The sequence below is a fragment of the Mytilus galloprovincialis genome, chromosome 2, assembly GCF_965363235.1.
Source record: "Mytilus galloprovincialis chromosome 2, xbMytGall1.hap1.1, whole genome shotgun sequence".
Classification (NCBI taxonomy): domain Eukaryota; kingdom Metazoa; phylum Mollusca; class Bivalvia; order Mytilida; family Mytilidae; genus Mytilus; species Mytilus galloprovincialis.
This window is the reverse complement of record NC_134839.1, coordinates 102,823,238-102,841,560: the sequence shown is the minus strand read 5'-3', so window position 1 is coordinate 102,841,560 and position 18,323 is coordinate 102,823,238. Positions and strand designations below refer to the sequence as shown.

The 18,323-nt window shown below is 31.7% G+C and overlaps 1 protein-coding gene across 1 annotated transcript in view; it reads right to left on the bottom strand.

Annotated features, from left to right (window-relative positions):
• Positions 1-1,341: 1,341 nt before the first annotated feature.
• LOC143065189 (general transcription and DNA repair factor IIH helicase/translocase subunit XPB-like) overlaps positions 1,342-18,323 on the bottom strand; it is a 31,478-nt gene continuing 14,496 nt past the window's right edge. Inside the window, exons 6-21 of the mRNA XM_076238607.1 lie at positions 17,647-17,721; positions 17,033-17,152; positions 16,487-16,689; positions 16,011-16,082; positions 15,179-15,285; positions 14,946-15,049; positions 13,879-13,951; positions 13,089-13,208; positions 12,677-12,879; positions 11,499-11,564; positions 10,520-10,656; positions 7,863-7,959; positions 7,413-7,530; positions 6,860-7,008; positions 5,888-5,998; positions 1,342-1,778 (exon numbers count right to left, since the gene is read on the bottom strand). Of these exons, the coding sequence (XP_076094722.1) occupies positions 1,656-1,778; positions 5,888-5,998; positions 6,860-7,008; positions 7,413-7,530; positions 7,863-7,959; positions 10,520-10,656; positions 11,499-11,564; positions 12,677-12,879; positions 13,089-13,208; positions 13,879-13,951; positions 14,946-15,049; positions 15,179-15,285; positions 16,011-16,082; positions 16,487-16,689; positions 17,033-17,152; positions 17,647-17,721 (1,878 nt within the window). The 3' untranslated portion in view covers positions 1,342-1,655. The remainder of the gene's footprint in view (positions 1,779-5,887; positions 5,999-6,859; positions 7,009-7,412; positions 7,531-7,862; positions 7,960-10,519; positions 10,657-11,498; positions 11,565-12,676; positions 12,880-13,088; positions 13,209-13,878; positions 13,952-14,945; positions 15,050-15,178; positions 15,286-16,010; positions 16,083-16,486; positions 16,690-17,032; positions 17,153-17,646; positions 17,722-18,323) is intronic.

Below are 18,323 nucleotides of genomic sequence, written 5' to 3'. Positions count from 1 at the left end.
TCAATTTAGGGGCAGCAACCCCGATTTTCTCTGATTTATCTGAAAATTTCAGAGCAGATAGATCTTGACCTGATAAACAAATTTCCCCTCGTCAGATTTGCTCTTAATGTTTTGGTTTCAGAGATATAAGCCAAAATCTACATTTTACCCCTATGTTCTATTTTTAGCCATGGTGGCCATCTTGGCTGGTTGGCCGGGTCACCAGGCACATTTTAAAAACTAGATACCATAGTGATGATTTTGGCCAAGTTTGGTTAAATTTGGTCAAGTAGTTTCAGAGGAGAAGATTTTTGTAAAAGTTAACGACAACGGACCCCAAGTGATGAGAAAAGCTCACTTTGCCATTTGGGCAAGGTGAGCTAAAAAAGGTTTTCCCTTCAAAAATCATTCAGAAATTTATATTTAAAAAAGAATGTGTCCATAGTACATGGATGCCCTACTGTCACTATCATTTTCTAATTTCAATGGACCGTAAAATTGGGATAAAAAATCTACTTTGGCATTTAAATTAGAAGGATCATATCATAGGGAACATGTGTACTAAGTTTCAAGTTGATTGGAATTCAACTTTATCAAAAACTACCTTGATCAAAAACTTTAATCTGAAAGGGGGCAGACAGACAAACAAAAGGATGGACACATAGACAAGAAAAATTAATGCCCCTATACTATCCTAGGAGGGGCATAAAAAACTTTGTTTCCTTTATGACTCCAAAAAATCCAAGTTTCTCTTTTTAAAGTATAACATCTAAAACAAAAATCTGTTCAATTATTTCATTGTTTCTCTTAATGGTAATTTAGTAGACCTACCGTAGATTGAAGCAAATATTTCCTGATGCTCTGGAGTCAAATGCTCTTTTATATTATAGATAAGAGGAGACTGTTCCACTCTGAGGAGACGGAATGAAGAAAAGGGCTGAGTTATCTGCCTACAGCAACTTGTTGAGCAACAAATTAGATGTTTATGGAAACATGTTTTGCATAGAGAATGTATAGAATCCCGATGCCTGTCTCTCTTACATATTTGAATTGAGTGAAAGGGATGGGATTATACAGATGACCAATAATATTTCTCAAGGTCAACAACAGAAAAATATCATGTAATGAATCTTACCCAAACAAAATAAGGAGAATCTAATTTTCTATGAATTCAAAAACTTTTTAGCACATATAATGTCCACAATGAAAGGTAATCAAAGATACTTTGAGAGCAACATACATGTTATTTGTGATATTTCATTAAATAAGACAGAATTAAAATGGTTGTTTTTTCTTCATTCAGGAATAGTTATCATAATTTTTTACTTCATCCTTTTAAAAGAAAATCAGTGAAAAAAATAACACAGTTTTACATTTATTCTGTTTTCAACATACTAAACAACATCTTCATGAATTCTTAAAGAATGCATTTGATTTATGAAATTGAATATTTAACAATTTTCTTACATTGACAAATATGCTTTTAATTAACGTTAACAAAGCTTTTACAGTAAATGATGATTTGAATTATATGTCGTTTTATAGCACTATGATTTCAGAATGAGGCTTTGACAGTTCACTGACATTGACAAAAGAAACTGTTCACATTGTCAACTCTACATGTTCATCACAAGTGATTATACAATCAAAAGTTATCAACTGATAAATGTTTTGTTTCAGTTTCTGAATTTCTTAAACAATGGATGGTTATGTTCCCTGTTCTTTTTAGATCTGTATTCCATATATAGCCTGTCATCTGCTCCTGACATAGAACTCATACTGCCAGGCCTCCTCATCATCTACAAAACAAACCATATGGTTATGTCAATACAATTATCATATGTTATTGATAAAAAGTTGTACCTAAACCTGTGCAAAAAGGAAGGATTGTATTACACCAGTTAGCAAACAAGAGTGCACACACTGAAATGTCTCGCCTTCTTTACTAATCATTGATATTATGTTGATAGTCCTAAGTATAAAGCTTTATTACAACGGTCACATAAACTTAACATTAACCAAGATAGCTAAACAAAGACCAATGAACCATGAAAATGAGGTCAAGGTCAGATGGACCATGCCAGGCAGAAATGTACAGCTAACAAAGCTTCCATACAACAAATATAGTTGACCTATTACTTATAGTTTAAGAAAAATAGACCGAAACACAAAAACTTAACACTGTGCAATGAACCGTGCAATTGAGGTCATGGTCAAATAAAACCTGCGGGACTGACATATAGATCATAATATATTTCCATACACCAAAATTAGTTGACCTTTGGCATATAATATTAAATAAAAAGACCAAAACTTAAAAACTTAACTTTGACCACTGAACGATGAAAATGAGGTCAAGGTCAGATGACACCTGCCCGCTTGACATGTACACCTTACAATCATTCCATACAACAAATATAGTAGACCTATTGCTTATAGTATCTGAGATATGGACTTGACCACCAAAACTTAACCTTGTTCACTGATCCATGAAATGAGGTCGAGGTCAAGTGAAAACTGTCTGACGTGCATGAGGACCTTGCAAGGTACGCACATACCAAATATAGTTATCCTGTTACTTATAATAAGAGAGAATTCAACATTACAAACATTCTGAACTTTTTTTTCAAGTGGTCACTGAACCATGAAAATGAGGTCAAGGACATTGGACATGTGACTGACGGAAACTTCGTAACATGAGGCATCTTTATACAAAGTATGAAGCATCCAGGTCTTTCACCTTCTAAAATATAAACCTTTTAAGAAGTTAGCTAACGCCGACGTGGCCGTAGCCGCCGCCGGAGGATCACTATCCCTATGTCGAGCTTTCTGCAACAAAAGTAGCAGGCTCGACAATAAAGCATTAAATTTGAACTAAATTTCAGTAATTTTGAGCATTTAGCTAATCATTGTAAAATATATTATATAAAGTTAATTGTCAAATCCATTTTTTTGTTTTAGGCCAAGAATTAAGACCATTTCAATTTAAACCAGGTGCTCCACAGGGCACAGCTTTACACAACCGAAGAAGTCGAAACCCTGAACAGTTGGGGCAAGTATGGACACAACATTCAAGCTTGATACAGCTCTGAATTTAGATTGAGATCAAATTTTTGACATAAAATGTGTTTCTGACACAAAACAAATGTTCAGATCTTACAAATTTATTACACAATATTGTGCAATTGAAGATGTCTTCTTTTAATTTTTCAAAAATTTAGAATTTGAGAAATTGGAAAAAAAAATTGAAAACAACTACCCCAACCCTTTTTTTGCAATTAGTCCAAAACCTGACATTTCTTTATACATAATATACAAGTAGTGTAAGGGAGGTTATTGTCTGTAAACTAGAAAAATGCTTCTTTTTGGCCCCTTTTTTGGCCCCTTATTCCTACATATTCGGTAAAATTAACCCAAAATTGATATCCAGCATTCACTGTGTTATATGGAAACTTGAGGTACGATGTCAGAGTGTACAATGTCAGAGAGATCCATACAGTTACACACAATTTATTGTCTTGAAACTAGAAAAATGCTTGTTTTTGGCCCTTAATTCAAGGACTGTCTACCCAATAACCCCTTAAAATAAATCCCAACCTTCTATTCATGGTATTGAACATTGTGGTACAATATCAGTACAATTGAAATACTAATACACAACTTTTTGTCTTGAAATTAGATAAATGCTGTTTTTGGCCTCTTGGACCCCTAATTCCTAAAACTTTGGGACCATAACCCCCAAAATCAATCCAAAGCTTTCTTTTGTGGTTATAAACATTGTGTTTAAATTTTATTGATTTATTTCACTTATTTAAAAGTTATTATCCGGAAACAATCTGTCTTCAGACGATGATGACTACGACATGATACCAATATACGACCAAATTTTTTTTAATTTTTGCGGTCGTATAAAAATAAAATGAACATGTGAAATTTTCAGAAATCATTGTATTGCAGTTCCTGAGAAAGATGCAACGAAAATTTTCAACTTGGCTATCATGTGTGAAATGATACAAGTGTTCTGTAAACAGGAAGTTGTTGAGTGATGAATCTGAAAATGTATCACAATGTATAGCTGACTATAACCCAGAAACCAAATTTCAAAAATGCTTATGATGTACTTCCTTAGAAAGATGCAAAGAAAAATATTTATAGGACAGATGGATGGACAGGCAGAGGCAGGGATCTCCATGGATTAAAATTGAACGATGGAGGAACTTTCACATTACAAACCGTGTCTACGCTGTACAGTGTAGCACGATCAGAAGTATTTTATCCCTCTATACAAGGAACGGTGAACATGCTAACTCATTGCTTATTTAAATTATATTTATTTGAATTTTCATTATAGAATTAGAAGTATCAATATTTTCATTTATTGCCGTTTTTAACCATTCAAATGCCAAGTCTTCATGGTCTCCCTTTAGTCGAGAATGACCAAAAGCTGTCATGAAGGTCCCCATGTAGATTTCTTGTATTTTTGGTAATTGTTATGGGGGTTAATAATCATATGATGTGGAGATTATTTTTCATGGACAGTTGTCAAATTCAGAACCCATTACCGGTATGGCTGATTTGCAGCAACAACAAAACGATTCGTACGGGTTATGTAAAAGCTTAAAGAGATTTGTAAAGCAAACATTGACAAATGAAAACATTTTTAATGACTTTATCTGTCAAACTGATGCTGTGCAACATGTATCTTTCGAGTCTGAATAGAAACCGGAAACGCGGATGTATCAATTTGATTGTAATATACGAAATGAATTCGGAATTACGATACGATATTTCTTTACAGGAAATATTTAAGTTTTTACTTTTAAACTTTTAAAGTAATTCTAAATTATCGTTACAGCAGTATTCAAGTTATTTGCAATGAAATAATATTTAGTGTTTTGCGTCTTATTTTGTACTTCTTAAAAAGGGGGATGCTGATTGCGTAAGTCAAAATAAAGCACGTGTTCGACTTGTTAAACTGTTTTCTTTATAACTGGATTATTAATTTTTTTATTTAATCTAAATTATCATAATCATTTGCTGAAACTTAATTGATTAATTCGACAAATGGATCGTCTATCCTCAGATAGTATTCTTCTGTGTGGTTTGTTGATCTACCTGTATAAGCTCAGGTACAATTAAGTGATTAGCGATCTTAATCCGGATATCCCTCAGGCGTTAGAACTGTATTGGGTTATAACATAAAAAGCCTAAGGGTTATGCAATTACATGCATTTGATTATAATTGATAAAAAAAATGGCGTCGGCCTGCAAAAAACGATGAAGTTTTGAACGATGGCGGAAGACAATTTAACGATGGCGCAAGACAATTTTACGATGGTGCAAGTCATTTGACGATGGCGCAAAACATTTGAACGATGGCGGGGCGCCATCATTAAACAGGCCATGGAGATCCCTGCAGAGGTAAACTAGTATACCCACACTTTTTTAAAGCCTCACTTTTTTAAGGCGGGGGTATAATCAGATCAACTTTAAATGTTTTATGGTGAATATACCTGCTACTTTAATGACACACCTGAGATTCAAGTCACAGAAAAAAGGACAGTGTACAAATATGTTTGAGTCCTAAAATACCAGGGATCCTTGAATGTACAAATATTCTACACATCTAACATTATGATATGGGTTATTCTTATTGAAGGCTGTACAGTGACCTTTGATTGCTTTTGTTCAGATCCTTTGGTCCATGGTGGATAGTTGTCTCATAGGCAATCATACCACATCTCCTTATTTCTTAGTGAATGAAAATGTACATGTATGTTACTCCCCTATTAGATCTACACCCAAGTTTCTGCAAAACATACAGTGAAAATGTGTGTAACATCCTTGACACACCTTCACCAACATTTCCCTAAAACACAGTGTACATGTGTTTTACACCCTGACATACCTGAGAGCCAGGTTCTCCACCCTTCTCCTCCTCTGCATCCTGTTCTGTGGCAGCTAGAACTTTCTGTAACAACTGTACCTGCTCATCTTTAGTACCGTAGTATAAATTTTCCTGTAAAAAAACATCCAAGTTATTTATTACATCATTTTTATTAATCAGAAATAAGACTTTGAACAACCTATACGTTCCCATGTTTTAAAATTATCAACATTGTTTTGAAATAACTGCTTCCAAGTTATGTTTTTTTAAACAATAATGCATTTATTGATCCTACTTGCATTATATTGTATTTCACCTTTTCCTGTGTTTATGCACAATTAGTTTTTTTAAGTGACTGTCTTTAAATTTATAGCAAAAGAACAAATGAACTCAATTGCAAATATTTAAGAGGCTGTCCAAGTAAATATCAGGCAAGTCCTATGATATGGGTGGCACAACATAATTTTTTTCCTACTGAATTTTTGGTTCCAATGCAATGTTTATATCATACAAAGGATATATATGTCAAAGATTTTTTTAAATCAACAGTGGATGGCTCAGAAAATGTTTTTAAAGTTCACTAACAATGCAAAAAAATTTTGTACAAAATGAAGAGTTATCTCCCCTTTTCAATGAATTTTCAGTGCTTTCTATGTATTTTTTTTCTCGTTATTTGTTGCAGTTAATAAAAAAAACAAAATTTGACTTTGAGAAAGAATGACTTTGTGATATGAAATAGATGAAAAAATTTTGAAAACAAAATATGTCATGTGCCATCCACTGCCTGGATTTTCCATGGACACCCTCTTAAATAAACTATCCCTAAGATATTTGGTGTAATTAAACAGATTTTTCATGTTTAAGAGACTAGGGGTATGAGAATATCTGTAGTACCAATCTTGAGAAGACATTTTTTTGTATTTTTAACACAAAAACCCCTCTTGAACTTAAAATATCTGTTCTAAAACCACATACACTGCACATTTAATTTACCGTTTCCATGCCAGCTAGTTTAGTGATGACTTTGTAACTGTATCCCTGATTGACCAGAAATCTTTGTCTCTTTAGGGAGTAATGCACTTCTAGTGTATCCTGGGATACCAGTGTATAGAAAAAAGCATTGTATTCTTCAGCTATAGCACCTGGTAAAAGTAAAATTAAAAATATGACTAGTGTATCAAACAATCAATTACATCATTTTTGGAACTGCATTCTATAAATAGTATTATACAAATATAGTTCTGTTATTAGAAAATTCAGAAAAGTTCTTTCAATAAAGAAATCAAAATTCATTAAAACCTAAAGACCCCTCCCACACTTTTTTAAATGCCACCAAAAACATTGAAAATGTCTTTAAAAAATCACTATTTTGTCATGTTTGGGCCTTTTATAGCGGACTATACAATAGGGATTTTGTTCATTGTTGAGGGTTGAACGGTGACCTACTACTGCTAAAATTCATTTTATTTGGATTCTGTTGGGTGATTGTCAATTTATATACAACATCTCCTTATTTAATATTCTTCAATTAAATGTTAAAACCAACCTTTTTTGGCTCTGAGAATTCTGCCCATTCTCTGAGCTTCTTGTCGACGTGAACCACCATGTGCTGAAATCTGTATCAATACATTGGCTTCTGGTAAATCAAATGATGTGTCGGCTACCTATCAACAAAAACACACTTGGATATAGCTACTTAATACAACAATTTAAGAAATCAACTATCCATCTCGATAACACTTTTCCCCAATTATATTGAAGCTTACATTTTGTCTTGTATCAAAATATGTTACAATTTGGAGATGAAGTTTTTTAATATCTAATAATATAATTAACTTAGATACAGAGTATGTAATTATCAATTATGTTCTGTTTTGAAAAAGCAATATGTTTCAACCATGTACCAACATAGAAAATTTAAGACATGAGTAGTTTACAATTTGTAAATGAAAACAGGAAGTATACTGTATACCTAAATGTTATTGAATGAACATACCTTTGATACAAATATTGTGTTCACTTTGGGATTATGTACAAAATTCTGTAAAACCTGCATTCTCTCCCCTTGGGATGTAGGTCCATATAAATAAGGTCTGAAATCATAAAAAAAAATATATATATATAAAAAGGAGTAGATTCAGTAACACCACTTTTTGGCCCCAAAATATAGCAGTTTTACAAAATTGTGAAATTGTAATCTTTTAGCTATTTATTGGAAAGTAGAATGCTTCTGCTACATAAATATAGGCTGTTTTTGAGAATACAATGTACATGTATCAGGTACTAGCATCATTAAGTCAAGCTAAATTACTGAAATCTTAACAATTTTTGCATTTTAGTTAAATTTTAGACGGTTTCCGTCTTAAATGAAAGTGGCCGCATTCGTGTTCATTCATAATATTGAAATGTAAGTTGTATTTGATGATAATACATAACATATATAAAGGTTGGGGATGAACACAGATGCGGACACTTTCATTTTTGACAAAAACCATCTGAAAAATGACGTTTTTTGGCATATTTGATAGATTTTTCATATTTAAGCTTGAATTTTAGCATTTTTAATGACTAAATCATTTAAAATCTTTCACAAAAACTAATCAAATCAATTGAAATAGACAATTAAGTGTTTAAAAAGTGTCCAAAATCTTTCATTAGATGAACCTGAAATTTGAGGCCAAAATAGGCCCTTACCGGATCTACTCCTTTAAAGAGAGGAGAAGGATACCAAAGGGACATTCAAACTCACAAGTTGAAAATAAACTGACAACAGTTCAAAAAACAACAACACGAGTACCACATGTGGCACTCGTCATGTTGCTTATGAATTTACAATCCCAGTGGTATGTCTCAATCAGTAGGTCACATTCAAGGAAAAAGGACAAGATTGTAGTTTCAACAATGTTAAACAGATATTCTATAATGGTCAACCAACTCATGATGGTGTCTCTAAAATTTTGATGGGATGATTTCACCACTTGGAACTCTTGGTTTAATAACTTCCTTGTGAGCAACAAGCCCTTGAATATTGTATCAACTTGGAGATATAAACTTTGTACACAGGCGCTGCTGCACTGTTGCTACAAAGAAATTGAAAGTTCCGAATGGGGAGCAGATATCATCTCTTTTGTTGTAAAGTTTGTTTTATTTGTAAACGACCCTCATTGCCAATGTATGTAATGAGAGATATTTTCAGAGATACTACCACTGCATTGAGAAGGTGTAAGTTCAACTTTTTTAATTAGGTGCTTTTAAATACTGTGGAATCATAATTTGTTGGATATGAATTTTCACGGATACAAGTGAACCAATTGATTAAATCTTCAATGAATAACTAATTTTCTATATTCTCGTATGCAGACTTTGAAATCATGAAATCAATTATCCATGAACATGTAAGTTTTCCTTAATTCACCTAAATTGGTACCTAAAAAAATAAATGAATCCACTGTACTTACTTTGAGATCCACTTTTATTTTGGTGTTAAATTATTTTCAACATATTTAAATGTCATTTCATCCCTGGAGACATTACTGTAGATACTCGAGTATAAGTCGGAAGTTTGGGAGTAAAATTCAGAATCCAGAGAGGGGTACCGACTTATAAGCGAGATTCCGAGACCAGAGGAAAAATCCAAGCTCAAGAAAGGTGGTCAGATGTGAATTTCCTGACCAAAACTACGTTTGTGATATCCAAACCTACATAAATCTCTAAATAATTAGCCTTTGTTGAAAATAAATGACTACAATACTGTCTTTGTGTTTTATTTGTTCTCTGTTAACATTTGTATTGAACTTCCCAGTTTCCGTTTTGTGTATTGATTTTTCATGGTCACATGGTTTTTGTATCATCCCAAAGGAAGAGCCAAGAACCAGAAATCAGAAGAAGATAATAATGTTCTAAATATATAAAAAGAATGTATCTAACCGACTAATTGTGTTATTATTGTTTTATTAAAAATTACAACACTGATTGACAAGCCAGTATAATCCATGAATAACCCCTAATTAAGTGACAAAGTGTTGTATTCACTATAGGTGTGAAAAATATCAGTGACAGGTAAATAGGTTAATTAGTTAGTGTCCCTTGATTTCTATAATCCATTAATTGATGTTGTCTATCCTATGTCTGAATATATTTATTACTATGACTGGTCAGTTATGAATGATTTACTGGAATAATTTATTTTTTTCGTTTGACTTTTATTTTGTTCAGGTTCATGTTGGTTTATACTCGTTTTTCTCAAACAATAGGTGTTTGGTAATACACTACAAAATCATTGATGCATTACGTAAACAACATGAGGCAAAACAGTGAATAAAAACAAGAAACAAGAAATGAATACATCTTTATTATTATCAACAGAATAAATTATTAGGATGAACATCAATTCTATGTATTTATTTAAAGAAACAAACATTCATTCAATACACGAAACTCAATTTAATTTCTTGATTTTGCCGATGATTAGTTACTTTCTGCTGCAAAAAAAAGGTCTCAATTTAAACCGACTTATAGGCGGGTCAAGACTGAATCCTTAGATTTTAAAGTTGAAAAGGGCATCCGACTTATAAGCGGATCGACTTATACTCGAGTATCTACGGTATCTAAACATAAAATGTTGAGTTTGATTAAACATAACTTAAAACTTACTTGTTGAGTTTAATTGCATAACTTTTCAGTGCAAACACATTGTCAGAAAACACAATGATTTTATCGTTCCTTCTTTCATGGTATTTGATCAAGAACTGACAATTTCGAAACTTGTTAGGATTATTCACAGCCAACAACTGAAAAACAATAACATCAAATATTAGAACCTAAAAGGTTTTTCAATGAATAATCATTATAAACAGGACCAAAACAAAACAATAACAATTCCTTTTTAAGAAGAGATGTAGAGAGGAAGGTACCCTTTGATATAAAAGACTTTTAAAACAAAATCTGGTCTCATAGAGGTTTGTGAGCAGAGGTTTAGAACAGCCTTCCTTGTTGACCACTTGGCTATATTATATTTGTCTCTAAATTTGTTTCTAAAATATATTTAAACAATTGTTTAAGGTGGTACCTAACACTACAGGGAGATAACTCTGTAAAGTCAGCTTAACGTTTTAATTATGTTGTGTTGTAAAGGGAATATTAAGCTTCTCGATGATCAAAATTAGTGTTTGTCAAACTGCTTTAAAACCAGTGTAATTTTTCTGACAAAACAGTTGGTTCAAAATTTTTGAAATTTTTATATTTTTGTTAAAGGGTCATAGATACTTTGTCAAATTTTATGAAAATTAAACGAGCCAAATTAATTTTAGTGAAAGTGTTGGGTACCACCTTAATACAATGAAAACTTCCAAATGATATACATCAGTAAAAAAAAATTGCGTATAGTTTTAGGACTGTATTTTAATTGGAATGTAAACTAGAGGCTATCAAGAGCCTGTGTCGCTCACCTGTGTCGCTCGCCTGTGTCGCTCACCTGTATCTGCTCTGTGTTTACAAAGCATGTAAAATGAGGTTAAATTCATAATAAATTTATAATAAATAGTATTAGATACTTTCACTTCATAATTCTAAATTTTATATGAAATATATTTAAAATTGTTTCCCCCTTTATTCTTTTTACTGAGGTACTTACTAGTTTCTTCATTGACTTTGTGTTGAGGTATTCCCTGTAAAACTCAGGATTCATTGGGCACCATACCTATGTATGAAAATAATGTGTGCAATTTTACTAATAGCTTATTTATATAACGAAGACCAGTAGATATCAATAAAAATGTTATTACAAAAATTGTAAAAGATCAATGGAACTCAAGAGTGAATACATTTAACAGTCAAATGTAGATTTTTCTTAATAACCATTTTCTTTGTCAAATACCTGATCTTGAAAAACTTTATGCCCAAGTTTCATTACATTCTATGAAGGTTTAAGTTTTTTAATGTTATCCCTGACTGTATGTTAATGTTAACTGTGAAAAACCTCAGTAAAATACTGAACAAAATTGCACATGATAAAATGTCTCGCTTGCTTTATTATGAAGAAGCACATAAACTTAACATTATCAATGATCCATGTAAATGAGGTCAAGATATGACAAACAAAAATGTACACCATACAATCATTCAATACACCAAATATAAAACCCTGCCAGACAGTTAAGCACACATTGCAATCATTCCATGCCTCCACAACTATAGGTGACATATTGGTTATAGCGTCTGAGAAACTGACTTGACCGCAAAAAATTATGCTTGATCACTGTTTCATGAAAGAAGGCCAAGGTTAGATGAACCTTGTCTCCTTTTCTGCAACTTTTGTTGACAAAAATCATATCTCTCAGATCTGTACTTTCTTTTGGAATTTTGTCAAAAGTATTTTATGTTTTATAACAATCTGATGAGTTAAACGACTTAAATCCTTTTCAAATCATTTCTATAGATTATTTTTATGTTGCAAAAATGTTTACCTTGCCACATTCAGTATTCGTCTTGTCCCTAGTCTGAATCTTGTTATTCAGTGGTTGTTGATGTTTATCATATTTATTGTTTGTTTATTATTTTGTACATAAATCAGGCAGTTAGTTTTTCAGTTTAATTACTTTATATTTGTCATTTTATTGCTTACTATGCAGTATGGGTTTTGCTTATTGTTCATTAAGGCCAAACTGGGACCTCTAGTTGTAAACTTCTGTGTTATTTGGTCTCTGGCGGAGAGTCGTCTCATTAGCAATCTACCCACATCTTCCTATTTTTATATATAAAATGTAATATATACAAAATTCTGTCTTACAGAAACATGTTAATATAATATACCTCTGCACACTGAACTCTTGCAATATATCCCTTATTTTGTAATTCCATCCAGTTAGCCTCATATAACTTTGGTCCAATTAAGAAGTTAAGGTCAGCTATCTTGTCATCTTCTCGGACCAGTGTGGCGGTCAGACCTAGCTTTGTATGGGCATTCACTATTGTCAGCACCCTCCTGAACATTTTAGCTGGAATGGTTTGTACCTCTGTAAAGACATATAAATATTTAGTCAGTTGTATTTTAGAGCTTAGTTGTTATACATTGTATTTGTACTAAATGTAAAATAAAGAAAATATTTTTTCTTTTACCATTACAGTTACAAAGATTATCTGTGCTTTCTTTTCCTTAATTGAAGTCAGAAGAAAACTTTGACAAAATGTTTAGTTAGATTTCATTTATGATATAAATACAAACCATCCAGAAGCATAATTCCCCATTCTTGACTTTGCATCCATTCCATGACACGTTCAGCCTCCCAGGATCTCTTCATTGAATGAGCCAACATAGAATATGTACTGATACATATAGAACATCCTGAAAAAAATAGCACAAAGGAGATTTATTGCACCTATTATTTGGTCCCATAATTAGCAAAAAGCATCAATCCTTGAGGCAGCAGGAAGGTTATGATAATAATTTTGCCACATTATTTACAAAAGAAGGCAATCTTATAAGTAATAGGATATTTCTAGAACAAGACATCAATAAAAGATAAAATTCTTCTATGGAGAGTGTTTTGTATTCTAAACTGCATGTATGTGATGGACACATGTATTTACACAAAATGGTTCATTAGGTCTTGTTATTTGTAACAAAAAAATTCTTTCAAAATCTTTTCAAGGGATTATTTTCAGACTACCAGTATATTCTGGTCTTCCATTCAAGTATTCAGAACAATTATTACAAGAATAGACCTGGATTTCTAAGCAAAGTAAACATCATGAATTTGGTAAACATGGAAAAATTTGAGAAACTTCAGTTAATAATTGCTTTTAAATATTCACAAAGCTTCTTCCTGTTTTTATGTTTGAGAAACATTATGTTGTCCAAATAATTTTACCAAAATAACTTTCTTATATGCTTTGATCTATTTTATCAATAACTATAAAAATTTGGCTGTTCTTTTTATTTTACTCCAGATACCTTACTTTTACTAATACAGATGCTAATTCCCTTCTTTTTTTTTTATCTTGTTTTCAGTTACCTATTGGTTTGTCTTTAGCATCAGAGGTAAATCTACATATTATACTGTCATCAGCTGTTGACCACATCTTAAACTGAAAATGACAGATAAACAAAATCATATATTACACGGTAAAATATACTGCAAATTCAGAAATTATTGCCAATAATGCCACATGGTAGGTATCATAACAATAAGAACACGCTTTGGGATATCTATAAATCTGTAAGTGGCTTTTCCAAGGATATCTATAAATCTGTAAGTGGCTTTGGGATATCTATAAATCTGTAAGTGGCTTTTCCAAGGATATCTATAAATCTGTAAGTGGCTTTGGGATATCTATAAATCTGTAAGTGGCTTTGGGATATCTATAAATCTGTAAGTGGCTTTTCCAAGGATATCTATAAATCTGTAAGTGGCTTTGGGATATCTATAAATCTGTAAGTGGCTTTGGGATATCTATAAATCTGTGAATGGCTTTTCCAAGGATATCTATAAATCTGTAAGTGGCTTTGGGATATCTATAAATCTGTAAGTGGCTTTGGGATATCTATAAATCTGTAAGTGGCTTTTCCAAGGATATCTATAAATCTGTAAGTGGCTTTGGGATATCTATAAATCTGTAAGTGGCTTTGGGATATCTATAAATCTGTAAGTGGCTTTGGGATATCTATAAATCTGTGAGTGGCTTTGGGATATCTATAAATCTGTAAGTGGCTTTGGGATATCTATAAATCTGTAAGTGGCTTTGGGATATCTATAAATCTGTAAGTGGCTTTTCCAAAAATCACAATAATTAATCTCACAATTTTGTCCATTTTTCAAAAATTGCAATAATATTTGCATGCAATAAATTCTAAATTCTGAATTCATACGATATTCATAATTTCCCTGAGATCTCCATTGTTCTGCAGGAACTAAAAAAAATGATATTACTAGACAACTGCACTTACCCAATATTTCCAATGCCCTAAACTACATTGCTCTTCAGAAATCTTCAGATAATGCAAGAACTGAACATGTGTATCTACATTAAATCTCAACTTATCTACAAAAATAACTTAACACTGGCCAGGCTATGTACCTACCTGAGATCTCCACTGTTCTACAGAGACACCAGATGTTGCCAGAACAAGACACCTTTTTCTCACTGTACAGGCTGCTGTAACTCCTACTAAAGTTTTCCCAGCACCTGTATAGAGATATAGGTAGACATCAAATATGACACAGAACTATAATATAGCCACAAAATTACATAATATCCTAAAATAAAACACCTATCACAGAAAAAATATTATTTGTATCATTAAATCAAACTTACCACATGGCAAGACAATGACCCCTGACCTAGCTCGTCCATTTCCAAACATCTTTCTCAAACTTTTTTCTTGATATGGCCTCAACACTGTAGACGGCTTCAGATCAATACTGAAATTTTTTTATAATTTGGAAAATGAGGTTATTGATTCTAAAAGCATTTAAAAATACAGCTGCATAAGAATTAATGCATTAGAGCTTGAAAAAAAATTAAAATAAAACCAACCCCATGAAGGATCCAGGTTCAATGATGTTAAGTCAAAACATAGTTGTCATACAAATGAAACTCTGAAGCTGGAGATTATTCCTTTAAAGAGAAAATCCCACTGAAATAATGTTTTGATCTTCCTGATACGGGGTAAATTAGAACAGCCACATAAACAGCATACATTCCTTGATTTAGTTTTTAATAATTACTGCAATTGTCCTATTAGAATCATATTTCATGCAAGTAGTAAATTTTAGTTGTATTCATTTATTTAAACAAATAAGAGACATTTCCACTACATGTAACAGCATATCTGACCTATATGAAATGAACCACTACAAAAAAAATACCATTATTTTTTTTGCCATGGGAAAACCTAGATTTACCCAGCAAATTTCATTTATGCATAAATGTTTTTCAAAAAGGTCGTCCAGAATTTTTTGTGCTGTTGGGATTCTGTCTCACTGACATATACCCTAAAACTGCTTTTAGTGGTGCTTATTCTTGTTACTTATTTCTATTCAATCCAATTCTTTTAATAAATCCTACATTAAACCAATTCTTTTAATAAATCCTACATTAAACCAATCCTTACATCCGACCTTGATAAATTGGTGTGACTACTTACTTGATATCAGGATTTATGGTGTCATTTTTAAAGTCATATTCTGCCAGCAGAGGGAACTCCAGCTCTATACATCTGTTGACAAACACAAATTTCAACTAAATCAATTAAAGTCTAAGAAAACTTTATTTATCTGTAGAATAAAACAAATTTTACTAAAATCCACCATAATATTCAATGAAGAACTGTTACTCAAATAAATTTCCATGTTACAATTTATGAATTAATGCAGTAAAATTAATTTTCAGTTGAAACTCTTATTGAGTAATCATTAATTTTCTCTGCTTCTTTGTTCATCTTAAATAAATATTTTGATAACAAATAAATATACATACAAAATAAGGTCTTAAAAACTGTGAAAGGGTGATTTTTTTCCATGATATTTACTTTGTACAAAATATTCACATTGTTACTTTATTTAGGAAATGAAGACAACAGAAAGTGTAATATATACAATTGAAATCTAAATCAACAATGACCTTTTTTGCATAGTTTCTATGTGTTCAGCCTTAACTTCAAATGACACAGTCTTCAAATCTTCTGTTTCATCTTCATCCTCTCTGTCCATCTTGTCGTAATAATCAAATATGTCTGATGGTACTGTCGGCTGTTCAGCACCATCTGTGGTTCCATCAGCAGACGTACCTGGCTGGTCAGGGTTTCCATTGGCTGGTTTATTTAACTACAGATATAATTTATATTATAAAAATAAAAACACATACAACATATTCAAGAAATGCACTTACTGTAAATATACACATTTATCTTGAACTCTATATTCTATTATAAATCATTTTTGTAAACAAGGACTTGAATATTATAAACTTAAAAAGAATATTTGATAAATTTTTTAACACATTTCACATCAATCATTGGCTTTCATGTGGCCCCCATTTTAAAAATCCTGGATCCCAACCTGATGCACTACATGTTACATTTATAAATAGCTAAAGTTGGCATATAAGATGTTGACACTTGACCAATGTACACTGTAAAACCGATTTATTGGACACTTGACCACTTACCTGTAAGGCAGATTTATTGGACACCTGACCTTCTACAATGCCCCCTTCACTTTCCTCAGCTGACAACCTGAATCTACATTCTTGTATTACAGGATCCTTCAGTAACTGTTGAATTACTTCCTGTTTAAACAATATCAAATACAATGTACAATAACTGCATTATATATTCAGGTTAAAAAAGACAGAATGTATGTATACAAGAAAATACTAGAAAGTTAAAATATGATAAAACTTTATCACATTAAACGAAAGATCAGAAAGTTTTTCGAGAATGAAAACAATAAAACTGTGAGTTAAAAGCTGGAATACTGTGGATATATCAACATGGGAATGTGTTTTTATTGTTGTACATCATCTAGAGAGTTGCTTGAATGTCTTCAACCATGAACTTTAGAGCTCATACCTTACTGCAAGACCAAACAATTCTTAGCATTGACTTAAGCAAAACTTTATTATATTCACTGCCAACTGATATATACATATAAATATATACATGTCTTTGAAGGAACAAATATGTATTGCACATAAAACGTTCAGAAATATATATGCGTTATAGCAATGCTTATCAAACATGTTTTAAATAAGACAAACAGATTTATCCATTCTATACTTACAGGGTGCATGCTTTCCACATAATATTTGTTATGTTTCAGTACTAACTTCACTTTACCATAACTTAATGTACAAAGCTGAAAAAATAAAAGGTATCTTTTACTTGGATATATATCTAAGGTCTGAAATTCACATATAGAAAATTATGTATCACTACTAACACAAATATTGCTTTTGTACTTGGATACTCTTACTGCTAATTCAGATATCAATGTGTGCTTTTATTATTTCAATTGTCGATCAAAAGACAAAGATTTGGAATTAATTGACAAATTTCAAGAAATATTGTATGCAATAAGAATAAATAGTTATTGAAAGTCAATTCAATACTTACCAAATTGCAATTTTTGCAATTATCAAAACAGTGTTGAAAATTATGAAGTTACATAACCTCATCTGAAGGATTTAAAGTTTTTTTCTTTTTAATTAATTTAAATCTTTAGATATGCAATTTTTCAACTGTTATATCTTACATAGTAACTCAAGAAGTAGTATATATATTTCAAAAGTTATCTTCTTTTTCTGTGAGTGCACTTATAAACTTAACATAAAAGTACTTCAGAAACTTTTAATTTATACATGCAAATGCCATAGTTTATTTATCATGATGTACAGCTATTTTGTTTGCCTTTTAACTTTGTATTATCATTATTATAGGATTAAACACCTTTTTTCTCTC